The sequence below is a fragment of the Osmia bicornis genome, chromosome 1 (genome assembly GCF_907164935.1).
Source record: "Osmia bicornis bicornis chromosome 1, iOsmBic2.1, whole genome shotgun sequence".
In the NCBI taxonomy this organism is placed as follows: domain Eukaryota; kingdom Metazoa; phylum Arthropoda; class Insecta; order Hymenoptera; family Megachilidae; genus Osmia; species Osmia bicornis.
Genome location: NC_060216.1, coordinates 6,521,503 through 6,540,094, shown reverse-complemented (window position 1 = coordinate 6,540,094; position 18,592 = coordinate 6,521,503). Strand labels below are relative to the sequence as shown.

Sequence of the window (18,592 nt, the reverse complement as noted above, 5' to 3'; positions counted from 1 at the left end):
AAGGACCAGTGCGCGCAACATTCTGTTCGCAACATCAACGCACCGACGAGTGCTGGGCAGGTGCAACCACCTGCTTCCTCATCGACTTCGAACATCCTGGATCCGGAAGGAATTTCATAGAAACGCCAGAAGCATACCCGAAGACAACCTTGGATGCAGCTGTTCGATATTGAAAAAGAGAAACGGGATGAACGTAACAATTTCGATTGTGTTTCACCTTTGACGCGGAACGAAAAGTCAGACCACGAAAAAGTGATTGCCCGTGGAAACTTCTTCGCTCTGGTGGTTATAGAAACTTTTCCACGGACAGTGAGCGGTCGTAACGCGTACCAGCCTGAAGATTCTTTTTCTGTTTTCGGGAAAAGGATGGCGTGAAACCTCGGCTAACAGTCCGGCGAGCTTTCTTCTTCCCGGTGTTCTTGGACCGTCTGCGAAATTCGCTCGTCTCTGACGAGAGAAAAGAGGCAAACAACGGGGATGGATGTTCTATTCGAGCTTCGACTCGAAGATACTTTGTCGATTCGCTCGTGTGCCGTGAAGATCGTTTAAGAACCTCTCGGTATTGTGAACCGACTCTTTTATGTCTCCTAATATCCAGTTCTCGATATGTACATATGCGTACGTATAATGATGCGTGTGATAACCGTTTTCCGTACAGTGTCATCGAACTCCTTCGTTAAGATCAAAGTGTGAAAAAGCAGTGTGAAAGCGGAGCAAGGTATTACCGATCGTTCGTTTCGTTCGTCGTCGATTTGAAAGATTGCACCCGGGAATCTCGGAGTCCCTGGCTGCCTAAGAGGATTTTCAAAGGTGGAAGAAGCTTCTAGCGAAGAGGCTCGTTTCCTTGGATCGTTGCAACGAGGACGATCTTGCAAGAAACCGCTTGAAAGCTTGATTAATTGCGCTCGGTGGCAGCCCGGTGACCGGTGCACGCCAACCATGCATCGCTCGGGCTGCGCCGTTCGCTCCAGAAATAGCAGGGCGAACGTCGTTTCCTGTAAAAGAGCCGATTCTCCTTATCTGCTTCCGCCTTGCCGATAAGGCATCGAGGACGAAGATTAGAAGGAAGAGAGGAGAGGAGGAGAAGTAGGAGGTGGAGTAGGAGGAGAGAAGTTTATCCAGTGGAACGTAAACGTAAACGACAAGTGACCGAACGAGGTTTCGCGACACAGGGGTCGATCGGGAGAAGAACACAACAAGGGTAGTGAACGGTGGTTGCGCGGCCACGGAGGAGGGGTGGGGGGATGCGAGGGCTCGAGAAGTCGACGGCAGAGCGCACGGGTTTAGTATTTGATCGGTCGCGATTCGGTTAACACAGAGATACGCTCGGTTCTCTCGCGTAAACTCGGTCGTTCGCGAATTGTTGTGACTCCGTGGGGTCCGTAAACACAACGTTCGTCGATCCCCAAGACCAGTCGTTGTTTACCCGTCCTCCCGTAAGTAGTGTAACGAAACTTGCCTGTTGTGTCACGTGAAATCGTCAACGATATTTTCGTTCTGTTTCGTTCGCGATGCTACTCGGTTTTCATATCAACGTCGCGAGTGAAACACGTGAATAATAACAGCTGTCCAGTTATCGTTGCGAGCCATCACGATTTCGATGATCTGCCTCGGATCGTTTCCCGCCAGACGAAGGGAAGAGAGACGAACCACCAGCGTGAGATCGAATTTTGCGAGGGACAAGGGAAAAGGGACGAACGCACGATTATCAAAACGATATTGTATCCGTTATCAACGTGGATCGAATTAGATTAGAATCGACGACGGGCCATCCGCAACAGGCCGGGCCAAAGTCGTGAACATCATGGATTGGTGGCTGCGGGGATGGATTGTCTACATCTACTTGTTACGGATCGTCCTCAGGACAGCAGCTAATAGCGGATTTTTCGGTGAGTACCATTTTTTCATTCATTTTCATTATCTTTGTCTATGACACTACATGTTTACGAGGAGATTTAATTCATCGTTACTCGACGCGTCTCGGTCGAGCTATTACATTATTTTTGAAATGTCTTGTTCTTTGTCGAGTTTGTCGACACATATTTCGCTTTTTCCGCTGAAAAGATTGCGGTGTTACACACGAGCTTTACGGTTCCTTTGTGATACCGTTCGCTCACTGGGTTTTTTAATTAACCTTTACGAATTACACTTTCCCTTTACTCTCGTGAGAAACTGACTCATCCTCAATGTGCTCTATTTCGGTGATTAGCCGTTTCGTTTTTAAGAATAGCTTTCGGACAATAACCGATGACATTGAAAAGTGTTAATTGATAATTTGGAGAACACGTCGAGCCAATTATTTCCAGGCAGTCAAGTCAGATATTATCGGAATTTGTTAGACAGGAATTCCGTGTCAAAAGCTTTCTTGATAAACGAAACGAAATTTTGTTTCGCGATAAAAGGAGAGGAAGAAAACGTACTGCACGAAGTAAACAGAAGACGAGGTTGTCGCATGAAACCCAACGCAAAATTACTTTAACCTTTTCGAGTGGTGTGGCACGAGGCACAAAAGAGAGCCCGTCCGCTAGTCAATGACTCCTACAATGTGTACACGAGTACACGGTGAAATTGAACGCGTAGCATTTTTTATGGATTACTTCCGGCACATTCTTCCCGCCACAAAAGAGTGGCATCGTATTGCGCGTGCAATTCACTGTTTAACTGCGGCGAGGCGCCTCCTGAAAATAAGGGAACGAAGTTGAACGTAAATAAAAGCAGCATTTTGTTGAATCGTGAAAACGTACTCGAGAACGACACGGTATTCGCGTTTATTTCCATTCTGTGATATTTTCCGCGCTTTTTTCCCCAGATTATAAGGGAACGTAATTTTACAAAGCTGCAAAAAATTCATCGAGTTAAGACAATTAATTGATTAAAAGTCGCATTCGTGACGATAAATCTTTTCAAGTCATCGCATCTCTCTTTTTCCTATTTGAAAATTAACATGAATAAATTTTGGTTACGGATTATGAAGATGCATCGACGTTGTTGCAATATGCATCTCGCTGTCCAATTTATTTGACACGTCGCGCTTTCTATTCGCGAAGTTAATCAAACATGGATAAGATTAAAGCGTTAGCCAGAGTTGCAGTTGTTATTAGAATGCTTTGATATTAATTGTGATTGATGATGAGGGAGCCGTTATACGAGCATACGTATCCTGAATAAAGGATGACAGTAAGGTGCGGTGTCTTATCTCGCGAAGTTAACCACGATGGTGGTGAAAGTTTGAAACGGTTTTGAAATATTCAAAAGCCTTTAACAGCATCGTCTTAATAGATTTCAGTTATGATAACTAGAACAATTTTTAAATGAAATCCTTCAATTTTTCAGTACTTGGATAATTTTTTTAACAAAGATTAATGTTTGCTGGATCGACTTTTCGAGTTGGAATTATTAATCGCACGTGTTTTATGCGTTTTCGACTAATCAAATGTACGCTTCAAGTAGTCGTGTCCATTCATTGGCACACATTTGTCAATCCGTAAGCGTCCCTGATCTACGAGATCGTACTACCACCGAGTTAATCGCTAGCTTACCGCTCGAAATTAATTAGTAATCGCGGTTAACCGCGATTCGTATGCTTCTGAATGCTTGTTGTCGGTTTCGAGAAACGATTCACCGCTACACCGACTATTCCTCCGCGAATTGTACTCGCGCGATAAATGCCTGTATTCCGCGAGAAAATCTCCCATGTTTTTTCAATTTTTTTCTTATTTGGTAAAATTGTAAGTTTTCATTCACCGTATTCAGTAGAAGATACAAGATGAATGTCTAGAATCATATTGTAATCTGTCATAGATGATAACTTTCCCGGAGGATATCTCTTAAAGTGTCTTTGTCAGTCTTCGTTGTCTTTCACGAACTCTATCCACGTTATTTTCGGTAGAATTTTTCGTAAAAAGTGTTTAAAGCAAAGGACTGTAAATCTTGTTCAAGAATTAATCTTACAACTACGCGTGTATTATAAACGAAGGAAAGATGAGAAGTGGTTTCTCAGTAAGTCGATGAAATTTTCAATGGCGTCGGTGTAAACGTCGTCTCGTTTCCTGCGAGCGAGAAATTTAAAAGTATGCTTCGATTAAAATACAATTAAGCCAGGATTCATAGGGCGGGAAATTGAATTAACATAAATTAGCATCGGGAGCGGCCGTTTGCTCGTGCTAAATTTTATTTAAACGAGAAACACGGAAGCAGCGTATACAGGAATCTGCAATTAATGAACGCGATATACCCCGCGTTCCCTCGCTCGTCCTTTTATCATAATTGATCGATATAAAGCATACTTTTGCTGCGTTTGAAACGGGAACGACAGAATCTAACCAGAGGATAAGTCACTTTCATCTTCTTTATTAAACGTTTTAACACCGAGTACACCAGTCGTAACTTCAAAGGATGGTCTCTTGTCGTCGCGTCGCGTTTTTTCTCTAGTATTTTCATGAATAAAGAATTTTCAATTTGCCGGTAAACGGAAGTATACGTTTCACGACGTTTTAGAAGACGGTTTGGTCGCGCTTTTTTTTTCCACGATTATCAAAGTGTGAATAGTGAAGCGATCGCGTGAACGGAGGGGTTGAATAAGAAGTCGCGCTCGTTCAAGTCGAATCAATAATCGTGAACTCTTCCTCGGATTCATTAATCTTCGTGAAATACGCTCGATTCGGTCAGGTGGATCGGGTTATTAAAATACGATTAGTTTTGACCGTACGATCGTCCCGTTTGTTCAGACAAGCCACTGTCAATCGACAATCGAAACAATCGACAGGGTAATATTCGCAAATCTACGAAAATCATTATTGTATTACCGCGATATTGTGCATCGTTGACTATGAATTGTGTCCCTCTGATTCATACAACTGTCCTTCGATCCTGTTCAATTGTTTTGTGTATTTAGGAGTAGGTCGTTGACCCATTGACGCGTTTGACCACCGCACATTTTGTGCTTTTATATACCTTTGTTACATTTATAAGCGGATACCTTGATAGTATCGTTAGGAAGGGTATTGACCTCGGCCGGTACCATATGTTTGAAACGCACAGTTAATTTATAAATTCTGATCGATCACCGTTGCTGAATAAAATACTTTCGATGGCTCGTTTTCGCGATACGTTGTTTCCAGCAAACAAGGAAAAAATACCTTCGCGTGCCGTAAATACGTCTACGTCGTCGTCGTCGTAGAACGTAGCCTCGAATGGGAAATGTACTCGAGGGACTGATAGCGTATACGTTTAAATCCGACAATCGATTCGAACGTTATTCGAGGAGTATAGTTTCAGTTCGTTTCGTTCTCAGACTTATACGAATGCAGACAGACAATCCGTTGTGAATACGTCCCTTACCTTTCAACTTATACAAACTTTCTACTTTCTAATCACACGAACCCAAACATCATAAAAATTATTGCATATTCTTGTGAGAATCATTTTTTTTTCTTTCAATAAAGTCTCTAAATCATACACGTAGCCGCATACGAATACTGAATACCAGCAAGCTTCCGCGCGCCTTATAACTTCCATTCTCACATATGGCGTTCGGGACCGCCATCAGGGGTGGCTGGTGCACATTCTTCAATTTGTATCTTTCGACCGACAGCGCACCGCCGACAGCCAGCTATTCTTTCGCAGGAGTTATGGCTCCTTAAGAATTTCGAAGCACGAATATCGACAGCGGGCGTGATTTATCGTAGATTAACGAGTAATTCATAGAACTCGATATTGCTCGTTACACTTGGGCCACATTAGCCTGTCTCCATCGATGAGAACGTTAATCGTTATCGATTACGTCGTCGAACAGGATAAGGGATGCAAGATGAAACCACTTGCTGTTAGTTGATTGTATTTTACATATTTCTTGGCGAGTTCGTTCTTTTTCTTTTTTTTTTTTTTGAAACTACGTTTAAACTGTCATCCAAGTATCGGTAGAAACCGTAAGACCGTCGAGTAAACTTTTCCACAACTGTGAAAACGACTTGGCAAGAGATTGTAGAGACATTAAGTCGTACTGGCAACACAGTTCCTTCTTCTTTGCTTGTATTGAACAATCAAAACGAAGTTGAATACGAGACGGTCGTTTATCGTTATTATTACAAGCATGAACGATTCTGGAGGAGTCCCTTGCGTCTTTATACGATGACGATGCAACGTCAGCTCCTTTTTCATCCCGCTAAAAAGAAAAGTTACTATAACCCTTCTGCAAAATTATAAAAGAAACCGAATATAAAAAATTATCTCTGTAACATTTCACGATTTTATCGTAGAGCAATAAAGTGTTAATAGTTGGAGTTATCGTGAGTCATACTAGGGCATAACTACTTCCATTGAACCACTTAACGTGCAATTATCATAAGGTAGCTAGTTCGAACCTCATTAATTATTTGTCACCTCAATTATTCGTTACCTACTTCTTTCTTTTACGTAACAGTTCTTCGATCGCTGGACTCACGCGTTTAATATCATTCTTACTCGAGTGGGCATTGAATTCAAAGTACGTTCAAAGTTGTTTTAATTAAGAGGTAGTCGAATGGCTGGATTTACAGAATCCGTTAAGGGGTTGAAGAGCGTAGGTCGAATGATTGAAAAGTGTGCATCGAGGCGTGTGCAACACACACGAGCCACTCGGAAGCAGAGTGTGATTGAAATTTGTCACGTTGCAAAATCTGGTTCAAGTGTTAGGTCATCCGAGAAAGTTCGTGACGTTTTCGAACGTAAAAATAATAATCCATATTTTGCACGAATTCGTTTGTTTTCTCTAACGCTATTTTCCATTTTCATCAAAAATTTACTATCGATCAACGGTGTATCGCGATGGATTAGTAGAAACGAGTTTCATCCGTGGCCCAAATTCGCGGATACAGCTGAAAATACGAGTCTTTTGAAAAATGACGTACCAGCAGGTGGATCCTTTGACCTCCTCGCACCCCCTCGCGGCAGCCTCGCTATCATCAAACCATCACCCCCAACCCCCGTATATACGTCTGCCGCTATTATTAACACTCGCGGAGCCCGGTTTAATGAACACTTAGCAGTGAATATCGCGCTGAATGTAACGCCCTCGCGATTCGGGACGTACGAATGGGGTAAATGAACTGTGCAGGAAGAAAGGTCGCATTCCGGAGATAGCGGTACGCGCCCCCTGAATTAGACCTAAGGTATGCGAGTATAAACGCGTACAGATGTGTATGTGTGTACGTACACGTCGGCTTTAGTGTGTACCCGTATAAGAGCTATGTGCACGAAGAATGCGCACACCTGGCTGGCTGTAGCCGCGTAAATGCGCTCCAATTGAGAGCCACGTTTACGTGTGTATACTTGATGACGCCGACTTAATGCACGAGGAATACCCTACGTATTTCTATGCACAGAGATATGTATATGCACGGGACAACCACAAGAATCTGAGCGTGAAGAGCTACGCTGGTTAGTTTTGGCAACGTGCATTATCTCGTATTAAAAGCGCATAGGGTTTTGTTTGATTTTTTGCATCCGCATACGGTCGAAAACATCGCAGGAGCTACGTTGATAGTTTTATTCAATTTATTTAAATCTATCAAATCAGAGTATTGAAGTTGCTAGAAATCGCCTTGAAATAACGAAGCTCATTAATTTGTAAGCGACACTCAATGAAACGAACAACGAAGCTGCAATTACGTATGTACGTGTCTATTCGATACTCGGGTTAATACCTTGCTTGCGCACACCGAACCTAAACACGAACAATCAGATCTCAATACCTAACACCGGTAAGTACTTACCGGAGCAAGCAGCGAGCGGAAACGTAGGCGGTTGTAAAGCATGGAAGATTGCAGCTCGTGTCGCTTATAAACAGTTAGAACGTATTCAACGTGGACCGAAACGATCCGATTTCGCTCGAGTTTCCGTCAAACACAATTATCGGTAGCTCGCAACGTTACTGTCATCTTGTCTAACAGCTACGGATTCGATTCTCTGCGAAGTGACGCACTGAATTCGAGCCAAATCTCGCGAAACCAATTATTATTCTAGTTAAGGTCTTTTCAAGCTGACCTGGAAACTACCTTCAAGTTCGTCGACTGAAGTTGAACAGTCGAGAAACAAACTCGATGCTGGAATTCGTCAGACGAGAGTTTCTGATATTTGTTCATATTTAACGGATTACCAGTCGCGGGTAGACAGACTGCAGCAACTCAAATCTTACGCTTTCGAAATTGTTAATAAATTATTGTTAACACAATATCGATATCCGACTATGCTTCGCTCGCAAACTTTCAACGCCGCGAAGCCGAGGCGATTACTCGAAACGTCAAACATTTGTCCAACGTAATGGCGTATCTCGATCACATTCCACGGCAAGTCAGTCAAGTTCTCTGAAAATATATCGCGCGTCCATAACTTGGTCTCGATGCTGGAGAAAGAATTCAGATCGAAGTTGTTCGAAAGCTGGTCGCGTTCGAGGTGTGGAGCGTCCCGGAACGCGGATACATCGATCCTGCGGATCCCTGGGAGTCGAAAGGAGAGGAAGTATGGAAAGGACGAGGAGTAGAAGAAGGGGGTAGGTTTCTGGGCCGAATGCCGTTGCGTCTACGAAGGGCTGGATGTAAAGAGAGAGAATTAGACCGGTCATCGGTATCCTGGAAATTGAATTTCTCGAGAGCGATTAGAGGGTGAAAATGACGATACAGAAGAAATTCAAAAAGGCAAAATTTCCGCATCGAATAAAAAAACATGAAGTGGGTGGGTGATAGAAATAACTTGATGATTGGGAAATATATCGAAACTCGTGCGATCGTATCGAAGCGAGTAATATCGATCCTGGGCGAAATGATACGTCGCGAATTTGACTGTTTTGCTAGACAAGCTCGGGTTCAATTTCACGTGTTCGCGGAATTGTTCGCGTTTATAGGCAACGAATGCACCTTTGGAGAGGTAGCACCGGTCCCATTTACACATGGGCAAATCGAATCGGTGCTACGCGTAGTATCGGCACCGGCCATATTCCTATTGTGATCCTATTGTGATCATTTGATCAATAGGCGCCAACTATGCAGTATTGTTTTACAAGGCGTTTGTGGTATCGACAGAATACGTTGTCCTTCCCCGATCTTTCGTTCCATCGGTCTCTTTTTCAAAGCGAATAGACATGTATTATTGCACTACTATACTCGTGTTTAAGTAAGAGTTAGACAGGGCGGTGAACTTTAAGATTGAATGGCGATTTACCGAGTGGAAGAAGTTTTTCTGATCATATTTGACACCTTTATACATATATCGAAACAAAGCAATCGGTTCTCCTTGGATCCCATTTTTCATTTTGATCCCAGCTGAAGGTTCACTCCTCGTTAGTTGCGTTTCGTTATTCGTTCAGGAGATTTCATTGGCGATTTACGCGAAATTTCCATTCTGCATAACGGGCAAGAAGAATGGACGGGATGCGAAATTGATGTGTATTCCAACGTTGACAGTCGTTTCTGTAACATTTTATTCACGGGAACGAGCACGAAACGCACAATTCATTTTCTGTAGCTGGAAATCAGGCCGCGTACTTTCTGATTTACATGCGCCCTGTTCTGTCCCCTGTATATGTGTTGGCTTTTTTTCGCTCTTTCACTCTGTTCATCGCGGATTGATCATCGATTATCTAGGTTTATCGAACCGTCGTCCTCGTTACGAGGCAATAATTTTTTGACGATTCGTTGTCTGTCTCGAGTCATTTAATCAAACGTATTTTCATATATTGTTAATGTCAGCTGACTGTTATTTTTTCTTCACGCTCATCATCAGTAGTAGGGCCTCTGTAGGCTTCGTTGTAACGTAAAAACATCTGCAGTTAGGAACAATGATAACGTTCATGTTATTCATGAGGTGAAAGCACGCGTTTCATCGTATTTCTGTACAAAAGCTGTAATTGAACCAGCTATAGGTAACTACTTGTGTTTTTACTCGTAATAGCCGCATTGTTCACTGTTTTCCCTGCAATTTAATCGCATTTCGACAATCAGTACCCTTCTGTAGCACGTAGATCGGAAACTCGAAAAAAAAAGAATAAAAAAGTTTTCAATACATTTGAAGAGTGAATGAACGAATTAATTGACATGCTCCATTGCCAATGGGCGATAAAATGAAATACAGTAAATGTAGGAAGTAATATCAACACATCTCGTGATCACAATTATTTAACGATGTATTTTAAATATTACATTTATCGAAATTGATAATGTATCATCGCAAAAACGAGCCAGAAAAACAATTTCAATTTATTTTTAATATCCGTCGTTTATCCGTTAACTGATCGAAACGTTTGATTATCGATCTTCGCCTTCCTTCTCGATGTTATTCGTCGAATTTATCACGCGATTCAACGAGTTCAACGCGTTTTGCCCGCTTTCCCGTCCACGTGATCCTAATTAACGTTTTTGCCAGGATGGGCTTATACTCTGCGGTCAATGTCGTACGATTTTTCAGTCCTCGAAGAAAAATCGTCGAAAACGATCTTCGTCGCTAACGAACGTTAAGCTTTCCTCGTGTTTATGACCATCATTATCGAGAATCTGTCCTGAGGACGCTATTAGTTACCTCTTATCATGTAATGTTTTCAGGCAAGCGAAATCCCCTCGATGAATCGGACGCTTCTTTCGCGATCTTTTAAATCGTGATCTTCCGTTCCGGAAGTTGACTAATTTCTCTGTGTTTTTTTTTTTTCATTTTTCGACTCAATCGCACATAGAGAAAAACGTTGATTCTTCTCTCTGTTTGAGGAAGGGAATGGGGTGAAAATAACGAACGAAAATCTGATTCGTAAGTTAAATCGATCTCAGGGGGAATAAAATGAAAAAAAAAAAGGTAACAGACTGGGAGATGGGATGTGTTGATCGGCGTTATAATTTATATGCTTGGAAAAACAGAAAACTTAAAATACTAACGAAGCGTTTTAAATTGATTTGATTATTTCTGCTGGCGCGAGCGGTTTTAATCAACGTCGACCGATTTTTCTACCGGTCCGAACATACATATATATTTGAAGGATCGCAATTAATCACGATAGGCAACGATTCATTTAGTCACGGACCGTATTATATCCCGTTCCCCGTTCGCCTAGAGTATCGCGGGAATATTCGAGAGCTCGCGCAGTGTGTATTGCAATTGTTGCAGTTATTTAAATTACAAAATGCACCGTCCTCTCGTGACTTCTGCCTACGTGCATATAATGCTTTATCGCACCCTACCCGGCCGCTCTGTTTACTCGGCCGTTGAATTCAATATTTTTCAACGATACCCGTTACACTTTATCGAATCGTTATTTCATTTAGCTCGATCGAAAATATTTACCCAATTTCCATGGAGCAGGGCAACGTAATGAAACTCGCCGACGCTAATTACTATATCCCGAACAACGGTTCGATAATGAACCGTTATTTTTCCTACGATCGTTTCGCTGTCAAAAGCTTAATATCTCGCTGGTTGGTCAACCGGTAAGAGGAAACAAACGAACGTTAAACGCAAAAGCAACGCGTTGCATCGACAAAGTAATCGCGCAAGAAGACTAATCTAAATCGTCTTGTCGTTCACCAGAATGATTCTATCGGGTTATACCTTTTAGCAATTCGATTTGCGGATCGCGTCAGGTGGTCGATTCGCGTACCCTTTGCTTCTGCCGCTTCATTTGCAATATTCGATATTCCACGATGTTCTCTTTAGCGGAAGCATCGAAACAAAACGAACGGAAGATAGGAGAGGCGAAGAGAATAGAGAAGAAGGAAGCTATTCGAGACAGGAAGTAAAGGCGCAACCACTAATTGCTTTCAAGTCCCGTGCTCGCGCGATCCGCATTCCCTCGACTCGAACCACTTTCCATTCGCGTGGGAAAAGCTTGAGCGCATTAGAAGTTGCAGCTCGCTTCGAGATCTCGTTCGTGCCGTTCTCGCAATTTGCCTTTCTCAATGTTATTCTCCATTACGACGTTAACTCGGCCGGCCCACCTACGCCCTGATCGTCTTTATTCCGCTTGTTTACCGTCCCGTGATATCCACGGCAACCAGAAGACCAGAGGATTGCTAGCCCACGTGGAAACGTAATAAAATTTTGCCAGATACCTATCCGTGATCCAGCGATAGATCTGTCAGATGCCAGGCACGCGATGTCACGTGACCAACGAGTGAACAAAGTATTTTCTTCCTTTCTATCAGCTTCATCTTTCGCCTCTTTACATCGCCGCTGAGGGCATCGCGCTGATCGAACTCGATATTTACCGTAAATAGATGCGTCCGCACGATGCATTTCTCGCCCGGTTCTTAGCGTCAACAAGCTCGTGACCAATTACACGGAACCGTTGATTATAGAACGCGTTTCGCTGAAATTCCCACGACGTCGATTCCGATGCATAACTATGAGCACTGGGAAAGATGAAAACTTATCGGTAAAATGTCTTATTGTTAGAATAGTGAATACAGGTTTTTCAGCTCGGAATACTCAAGTGAAATAAAAGATCTTTCTACTTTCCCGCATATTTCAAATGCAAGATACATGATTCGAACAAAGTTAACAATTTTTGATAGGGTTTGTTATTCCACGCCACCAAAGTGTAAAGCTCTCGTGAGAATAGTAGGAAAGCAGGTAGAATTTTTTGACACCGGAGAAGAGAGAATTTTGAACAATTTTTCATCTATTATCGCGTTAAAATCGCGGTTACTACAAGTTAACCGGTCTAAGATGAATCTCGTAAACAGATCGCACGGTTTACGAAGTTTGACGGTTGAATCCGATCCAGTGGCATCCAGTGCAATAAAGTCCGTTTAAGCACAGGTATAACATAATGCCAGCTGCGTGGCATTGGCTCGTTCCAGGGCGTTTCGTGAATTCCGGTGAGCAGCGTAGCCGAGTTTTACGAGACTGTTAAATTTTCAAGAGCGGCGATTTCCCGTCTCTCGCGGCGAAATCGGAATGTTTCGGTCGGATCGGTAGCAGGAATGGCCGAGATTGAGGCTAGCTATGAGCACGCTAGAATACCGTAGTATGGAAGGGGTTGAAAGGACGGAAAAAAGGGAAGGGAGGTAGGAGGTTATAGCTGGAGGTGCATCGTCGTGCCCGCCAATTGCATCGCGGCTTGGGTATGGTTCGATAAAAAAAAAAAAAAAAAGGAAAAAAAGCGTTTTGACAGACGTGTTTGCCAAGTTCTCGCGCCGCATATGACTGTAATCCTGACGAATACGAGGCGCACAAAGCCGCAGGTTCGCGTACGCGTTCGACGATTCACCGCGACGAATCTCTTTTTAATCAAACGGTCGTTGTACCGCGGAACAATCGCAACAAAGCCTCTCGCGCAGACAACGCGCGTTCGAGCGGTTTCGCGTCGCTTAAGGAAAAACGCATATCGTTCGACGGGGATGTGTTTCGCGAGTCAGAGGACAGCCGATAACACCGGGCCCTATCTCACTTTTTTCCTCGTTTTTGTTTGGCACTCGCGTTTTTCTTGCTTTAATAACGATTCATATCTCACCGTTGGCCGTTCTCCACGGTAATTTGCATGGACGACCAAGGAAATATTTCACCCGGAGAAAACGGAACTGACAGGGTTTTCCATCTGAAAAACGTGCGCCAGAGAGGGAAAGAAATCTTGCGTCTAAATTGTATTTCTAGGCCACAAGATGTAAATCAAGCAGGGGAATTTCTGACGAGCCGAGTTGTTACTCGATGATACGTGAAATGGATGATGTGTTTAAACGGCTAGTGAAAAACTCGAAATACGTGTTTTATTTTTTGACATTATTTTTACAATGTTGCATCAACATTCAACGAGAACATCTCATGGAATAAAATCGGAAATTTTAATAGGCATTTTGCTACATTCGCGTTTTATACGGTCTAAAGCTTCCTGACCGGACAGACGATATGCAACAATGGTTACAATAGAAATACAATGAAAGAGCCTCTCGATACAATCGATCAGAATGATTAAATGGATCCGTAAACGCATGCATATTTATCATAGTCCATTGATTTCTCGATAATTCGATTACACGAATGATTTGTCCCGCTACATGAATTCGACCGAGAAAAACTGACCCCGATGGAATAGTTAATTTATGTGGATACAAACTGCCATGCCGGTTACCTAGGGCTATGAAATCGGGCTCATTATTCATACCGTACCGTTCGGATTCCTATTTACAATTGCACATGATGTAAAATTGAACGGTGAAAATAATAAAAAGAAAGGAACTTACTAGGGCGTGTCGTTCGAAAAATAAAAATCCCATGGACCGTGACTTTTCCATTTTTTTCTTTTTTTCCAAGAGATGTACAACAGAACGATGCAAAGGGGATGGAGGTGTTTCAAAGACGAGGGTAGTTAATTTTTCAATGCGACGTTTCGACTTTAAGTCCATCTTTGCGAGGCTCGTTTCGTTGTCACGATAGATTTTTTATGAGATGAAAACAGACCGCTACTAGAGACGCGAAAAAAAAGTTTACGAGTAATCAAAAAAGCGATGCTTAAACTTTGCGAAATTTCACGGCGATGCGATGCAAACTTCTTGAGTGGCGGCCTCGAGCGTCCTCGAATAAGGGTGGAACTCAATGAAACGCAAACGCGTGCTCAATTTCTATCCTTCTCATCGTTTCGAAACACTATATTCTCTTAATTCAGTGATACTGTTGCTATTACGAGATGAATCTTCTCATTATATTATTTTAACAAATTAATTAGGTACTATAATAGGGATTGATTTATGCTTCAAATTTGCAAAATTTATTATTTTTCATTTGTTTTTTCACACTTACCAAGAGAATCTTCTCGTTTCTACGCGATCAATATTTGCTGAAGGATTTTTCACACTCGAAGCAAACGTTTCTTCGCACTCGAAGAAGAATTTCTCGGGCGGAAGCAGCTATTCGCTGCAATCGATCGTGTCCGCTTGTCGAGCGCCAGCTAGGAGGACAATTAACGCTTCTCGGTGATGGAAACGTCGGAATTTACGATTTCGAACATTCTCTGCGCGATTACCCGACTTGTGAAGAATTTCAGCCCGCAATAAACCAGATGATAGCTGCTGCTTCTCGCCAATTAGCAATCTAATTCCAAACGAACGAGCGCTATCGTCCCGTTTTCTCTTGACGCTTTTAATTTCAGAGTGCACGCATGATTAATGTCTTTTGCTGATAACATTTTATTGGCAATAAAAATTCTTTAGCCTAAGTATTTTTATTTCTAATTTGCTATACCAAAATTTTGGTCTAAAGTTAATCGCTCGTTTATTGTACATCGAACGATGCTCCGGTGCCTGAACGTTACACGAGAACAGGCCTCGAAGATGGACAAGGAGGATGTCAACAATGATAGATCCTTGGCTCGTGATCCTCCTCACGGTGGAGGGTAGTCGCGATTCTGGTCACGAGGTGCGGTTGGAATAAGGCACTTCGGATGGTTTTGCGGTCGAAATTACACGCGACTACGGGAATGAGAACGACTCGACTTCGTACGACTTCGATAAATTCGTAGAAAACGTAATCCCTTCCGGTCGAGAGGTAGATAGGGTGGGATGACAAAAATTTCTCCCCTTTGGAGCCTTATCACCGTGCCGGAGAAGCATCGTTGGCCGCGAAATCAGTTTTTCAATGTCCATTAAGTAAATTGAAACGTTCGTTTTCGTGCTACCTCTTCTCCTTACCTATTACTTTTCTCTCGTTTCTCTTCCTCGCTTCCTTTTGCTCTATTTTCAAAGGGGGATTATTACGGGATCTATCTCCAAGCTTCTTTTTTTAATTTAGACGCTCAGCGGAAGACAGACACGTATCACGGTACTCGAAATTTATAGGGAAACAAGTTTCCCAGAAAATTTTCTACCAAATTGCAATTATTTTAATTAATGATTAAAGTAGACGGACAACGGTAATTGCTTTTAAGAATGGAAAACGAGTTGACCTTTTTCTCGAACGCGCGCCGTTGTACCAAGTATTTAATCCCACGGATCAGCCCTTTCGAACGTCTTCGTCGTTTAGCACCGTCGTCATTAATATTCATACGATTCGAAAAGCGTTCGATATTACCGCTGGCGAATCGTGCAGACAATAATTTAATATCCCGATGCAATAACGGAGCATGGGTTGAGTCATGGAATCATCGGAGTTCGAAGGAAGCCGTGAACCAAAGGGAACAATGCGACCGGCATTAAGAGATTAGTTTTGTTCGTTCGGCAACTGAAGGCACAAGGGCAGCTCCAGTGGTCGACATTGTTATAATATTTAGAAATACAAAAATCAGCTGATAAGTTTAGATAAAAAATAAGTGATATCATGTCAAAAATTATTTCACAAATAATTTAAAAAAATAATACAAAGATCAATCTTTGCTTGTACCTTTTGGTATTTTGGCTATTTTGGTTTTACTCGATTTATCGAACATCAGTCTCTTGTCCCGTTTGTCGATACCGATTACTTTATCTACTTTCTATCCACTCGGCCGTGGTAATGTACTACCTTCATCTGTCTCCTTTATTCTTCCATCGAAATTCTACTTCTTTCCTTGTTTGTCTGACCCGTGCCAAGATCTACCGTCAATCTTCGTCTCTATTCTTGCCACTCTGCTCATTGCGATCCGTCTTTGCTTAACCACCAGGTGTATTAGTAAATTAAATGTTTCTTTTATTGCAATTCAATTCATTTTTCATACAATCACAGCATACACAGAAAAGCATTGAAACCAGTTAAATTGCACGATTAATTAATAACCTTTCTACATCAATAATCTGCACGAGTTGTAATCGCATTTAATTATATTCCCAGCGTGCATTATCCAAGCCATATAAATATTTTCTCGTCTCTTTGTTACATCCAACGATTTGCATTACGTTTTATCACTGCGCTTTACATCGTCGATAAAACGGCGTTATATTCGCGTTTTTTTTATTCTTCCTCGTTGTATCGTCGCAAATGAAACGAACGAAATTTACCTGTATAAAACGTAGCGATAAAAATACAAAGCGCGAGGCGCGTTCGAGTGACGCGACCAATTCGCGAATGAAACTCGTTTGAATACGCGTAAACGCGGAAACGTTCGTTTTAGGAGAGAGCGTCGAAACGGGAACCGTCAACGTACGTAAGTTATTTCGTTTATACCCCGGTACGGAGATAGCAAGATTTCGCCGGTGGAGAACGGTCGAACGGGTGTTATATTTATTCAGAAGGTCCAGAAGGCATCGAAGGGGACGAATCGTCAGGGGAAGACGGTACAGAACACTCTGTACCGTCGACAATTGATTTTCTATGCCGTGTAACACGCTACTGGCGATCCTTCTCGGTATTTCCGAAACGACCGACTCTGTCGATAGAGGCGATTTGTTGCAAGTTCCGTTCGATGCTCGGGAAATTGACTTATGGCGGTTCAAACGCGTCCGTCTGTTCTATTTCCTTCCTCCGTACATACGAATTTAGGTTTGTTCTGTTCGCTGTCTGAATATCCATAATACATTTTGCCGGGAGTGTTTTTGAAAGACAATAGAAATGCTCCTATTCTTTTATCGTGCCGTAAGGAGCACCTCGTTCCAAAGTCGTTACAAGTTCTATTAGTTTACTAGGATTGGTCCCAACATTATTCTGAAAGAGCATAAAACGGCTTTGAAGCTCGTTTTCTTTTATCCTCTGTGTTTCTGATGTGAAAAGAATATTCCTGTCCCTTTGAAACAGTTTAATCTTTTTTAAATTCTAAAAGAAATATGAATCCTCGAGTCTGCATCAGCTGTACATAATCTCGTCGCGTTAACCGATATCTTATTTCCGATATTCGGCGGGTGTATCGTGACGCGACGAATTCCTCCATCAATAGCGATTCAATTCCTCGCCGAACGAAGAAGCGTTTCGTGATGTCTCCTCGTAACGAAACCTACGAATCGGTGCTCGCCGTGATCATATCGTATAAATCAGCTCCGTAGAGGTAGCAAGTCTCGGTTAAAATTGATTCTGTCAAATCGATCCGTCTGCCAGCGAAGCTTTACAAGGATTTTCAGCTCTAGCTTCAGATGTATCGTAAAACATGCACATTTCGTAGCTGTTCTATGAATTCATTCGTCTATATCTGGCCAGAAAAACAGAAGGAATCAACGAACCGGCGCTGAATTGAAGGCAAAATGATACGCGTACTTGCGGCGACGTTACAGTCGAATATAACACCGTTTACATTCGTATCACAAAGCATTTCGTTAACTGCGGCTCGTAACTTGGCTCGTTGAAATAAACAAACGTTGCTGCAGCTAGGTTGAAATTCGTTTGAAACGAAAACTACAGTTTATACCGTCGTATTATTTCGTCCTGCTTTGTTGCGGTAGAATTTTTGAGGTAACTAACTCGCTCGATGCCTATTGATATAAGGAAACTCGAGCAATATTCAACTTGATAAGCAACCACCCTTTGCTCGCGTAGTCTCATTTCTTGCCTCGGTATTCGATGCTCGTAAGCGGTTACTCCTTTCAAAGACAATTCGCGAACTGTGCTATAGGTAATTAGAGGCAAAATTGCCGCGAGTAAAACCCACGGTAGCCGAATTTTTATACTCCGTCTCATTATAGCTGAGAACACAACGGCTACGCTCATATTCAGTGTGAGATTCTTTCGGAACATTTTATCCTCT

The 18,592-nt window shown here is 42.4% G+C and overlaps 1 protein-coding gene across 4 annotated transcripts in view; it reads left to right on the top strand.

The window, feature by feature from the left end:
• Positions 1-1,308: 1,308 nt before the first annotated feature.
• LOC114881725 (tyrosine-protein phosphatase 99A) overlaps positions 1,309-18,592 on the top strand; it is a 274,327-nt gene continuing 257,043 nt past the window's right edge. For 3 of the 4 annotated variants that reach the window (XM_029198583.2, XM_029198579.2, XM_029198574.2), the window contains exon 1: positions 1,309-1,889. In XM_029198583.2, the coding sequence (XP_029054416.1) occupies positions 1,805-1,889 (85 nt within the window). In that variant the 5' untranslated portion in view covers positions 1,309-1,804. The remainder of the gene's footprint in view (positions 1,890-18,592) is intronic. The other variant, XR_003790320.2, reaches the window with a different exon arrangement.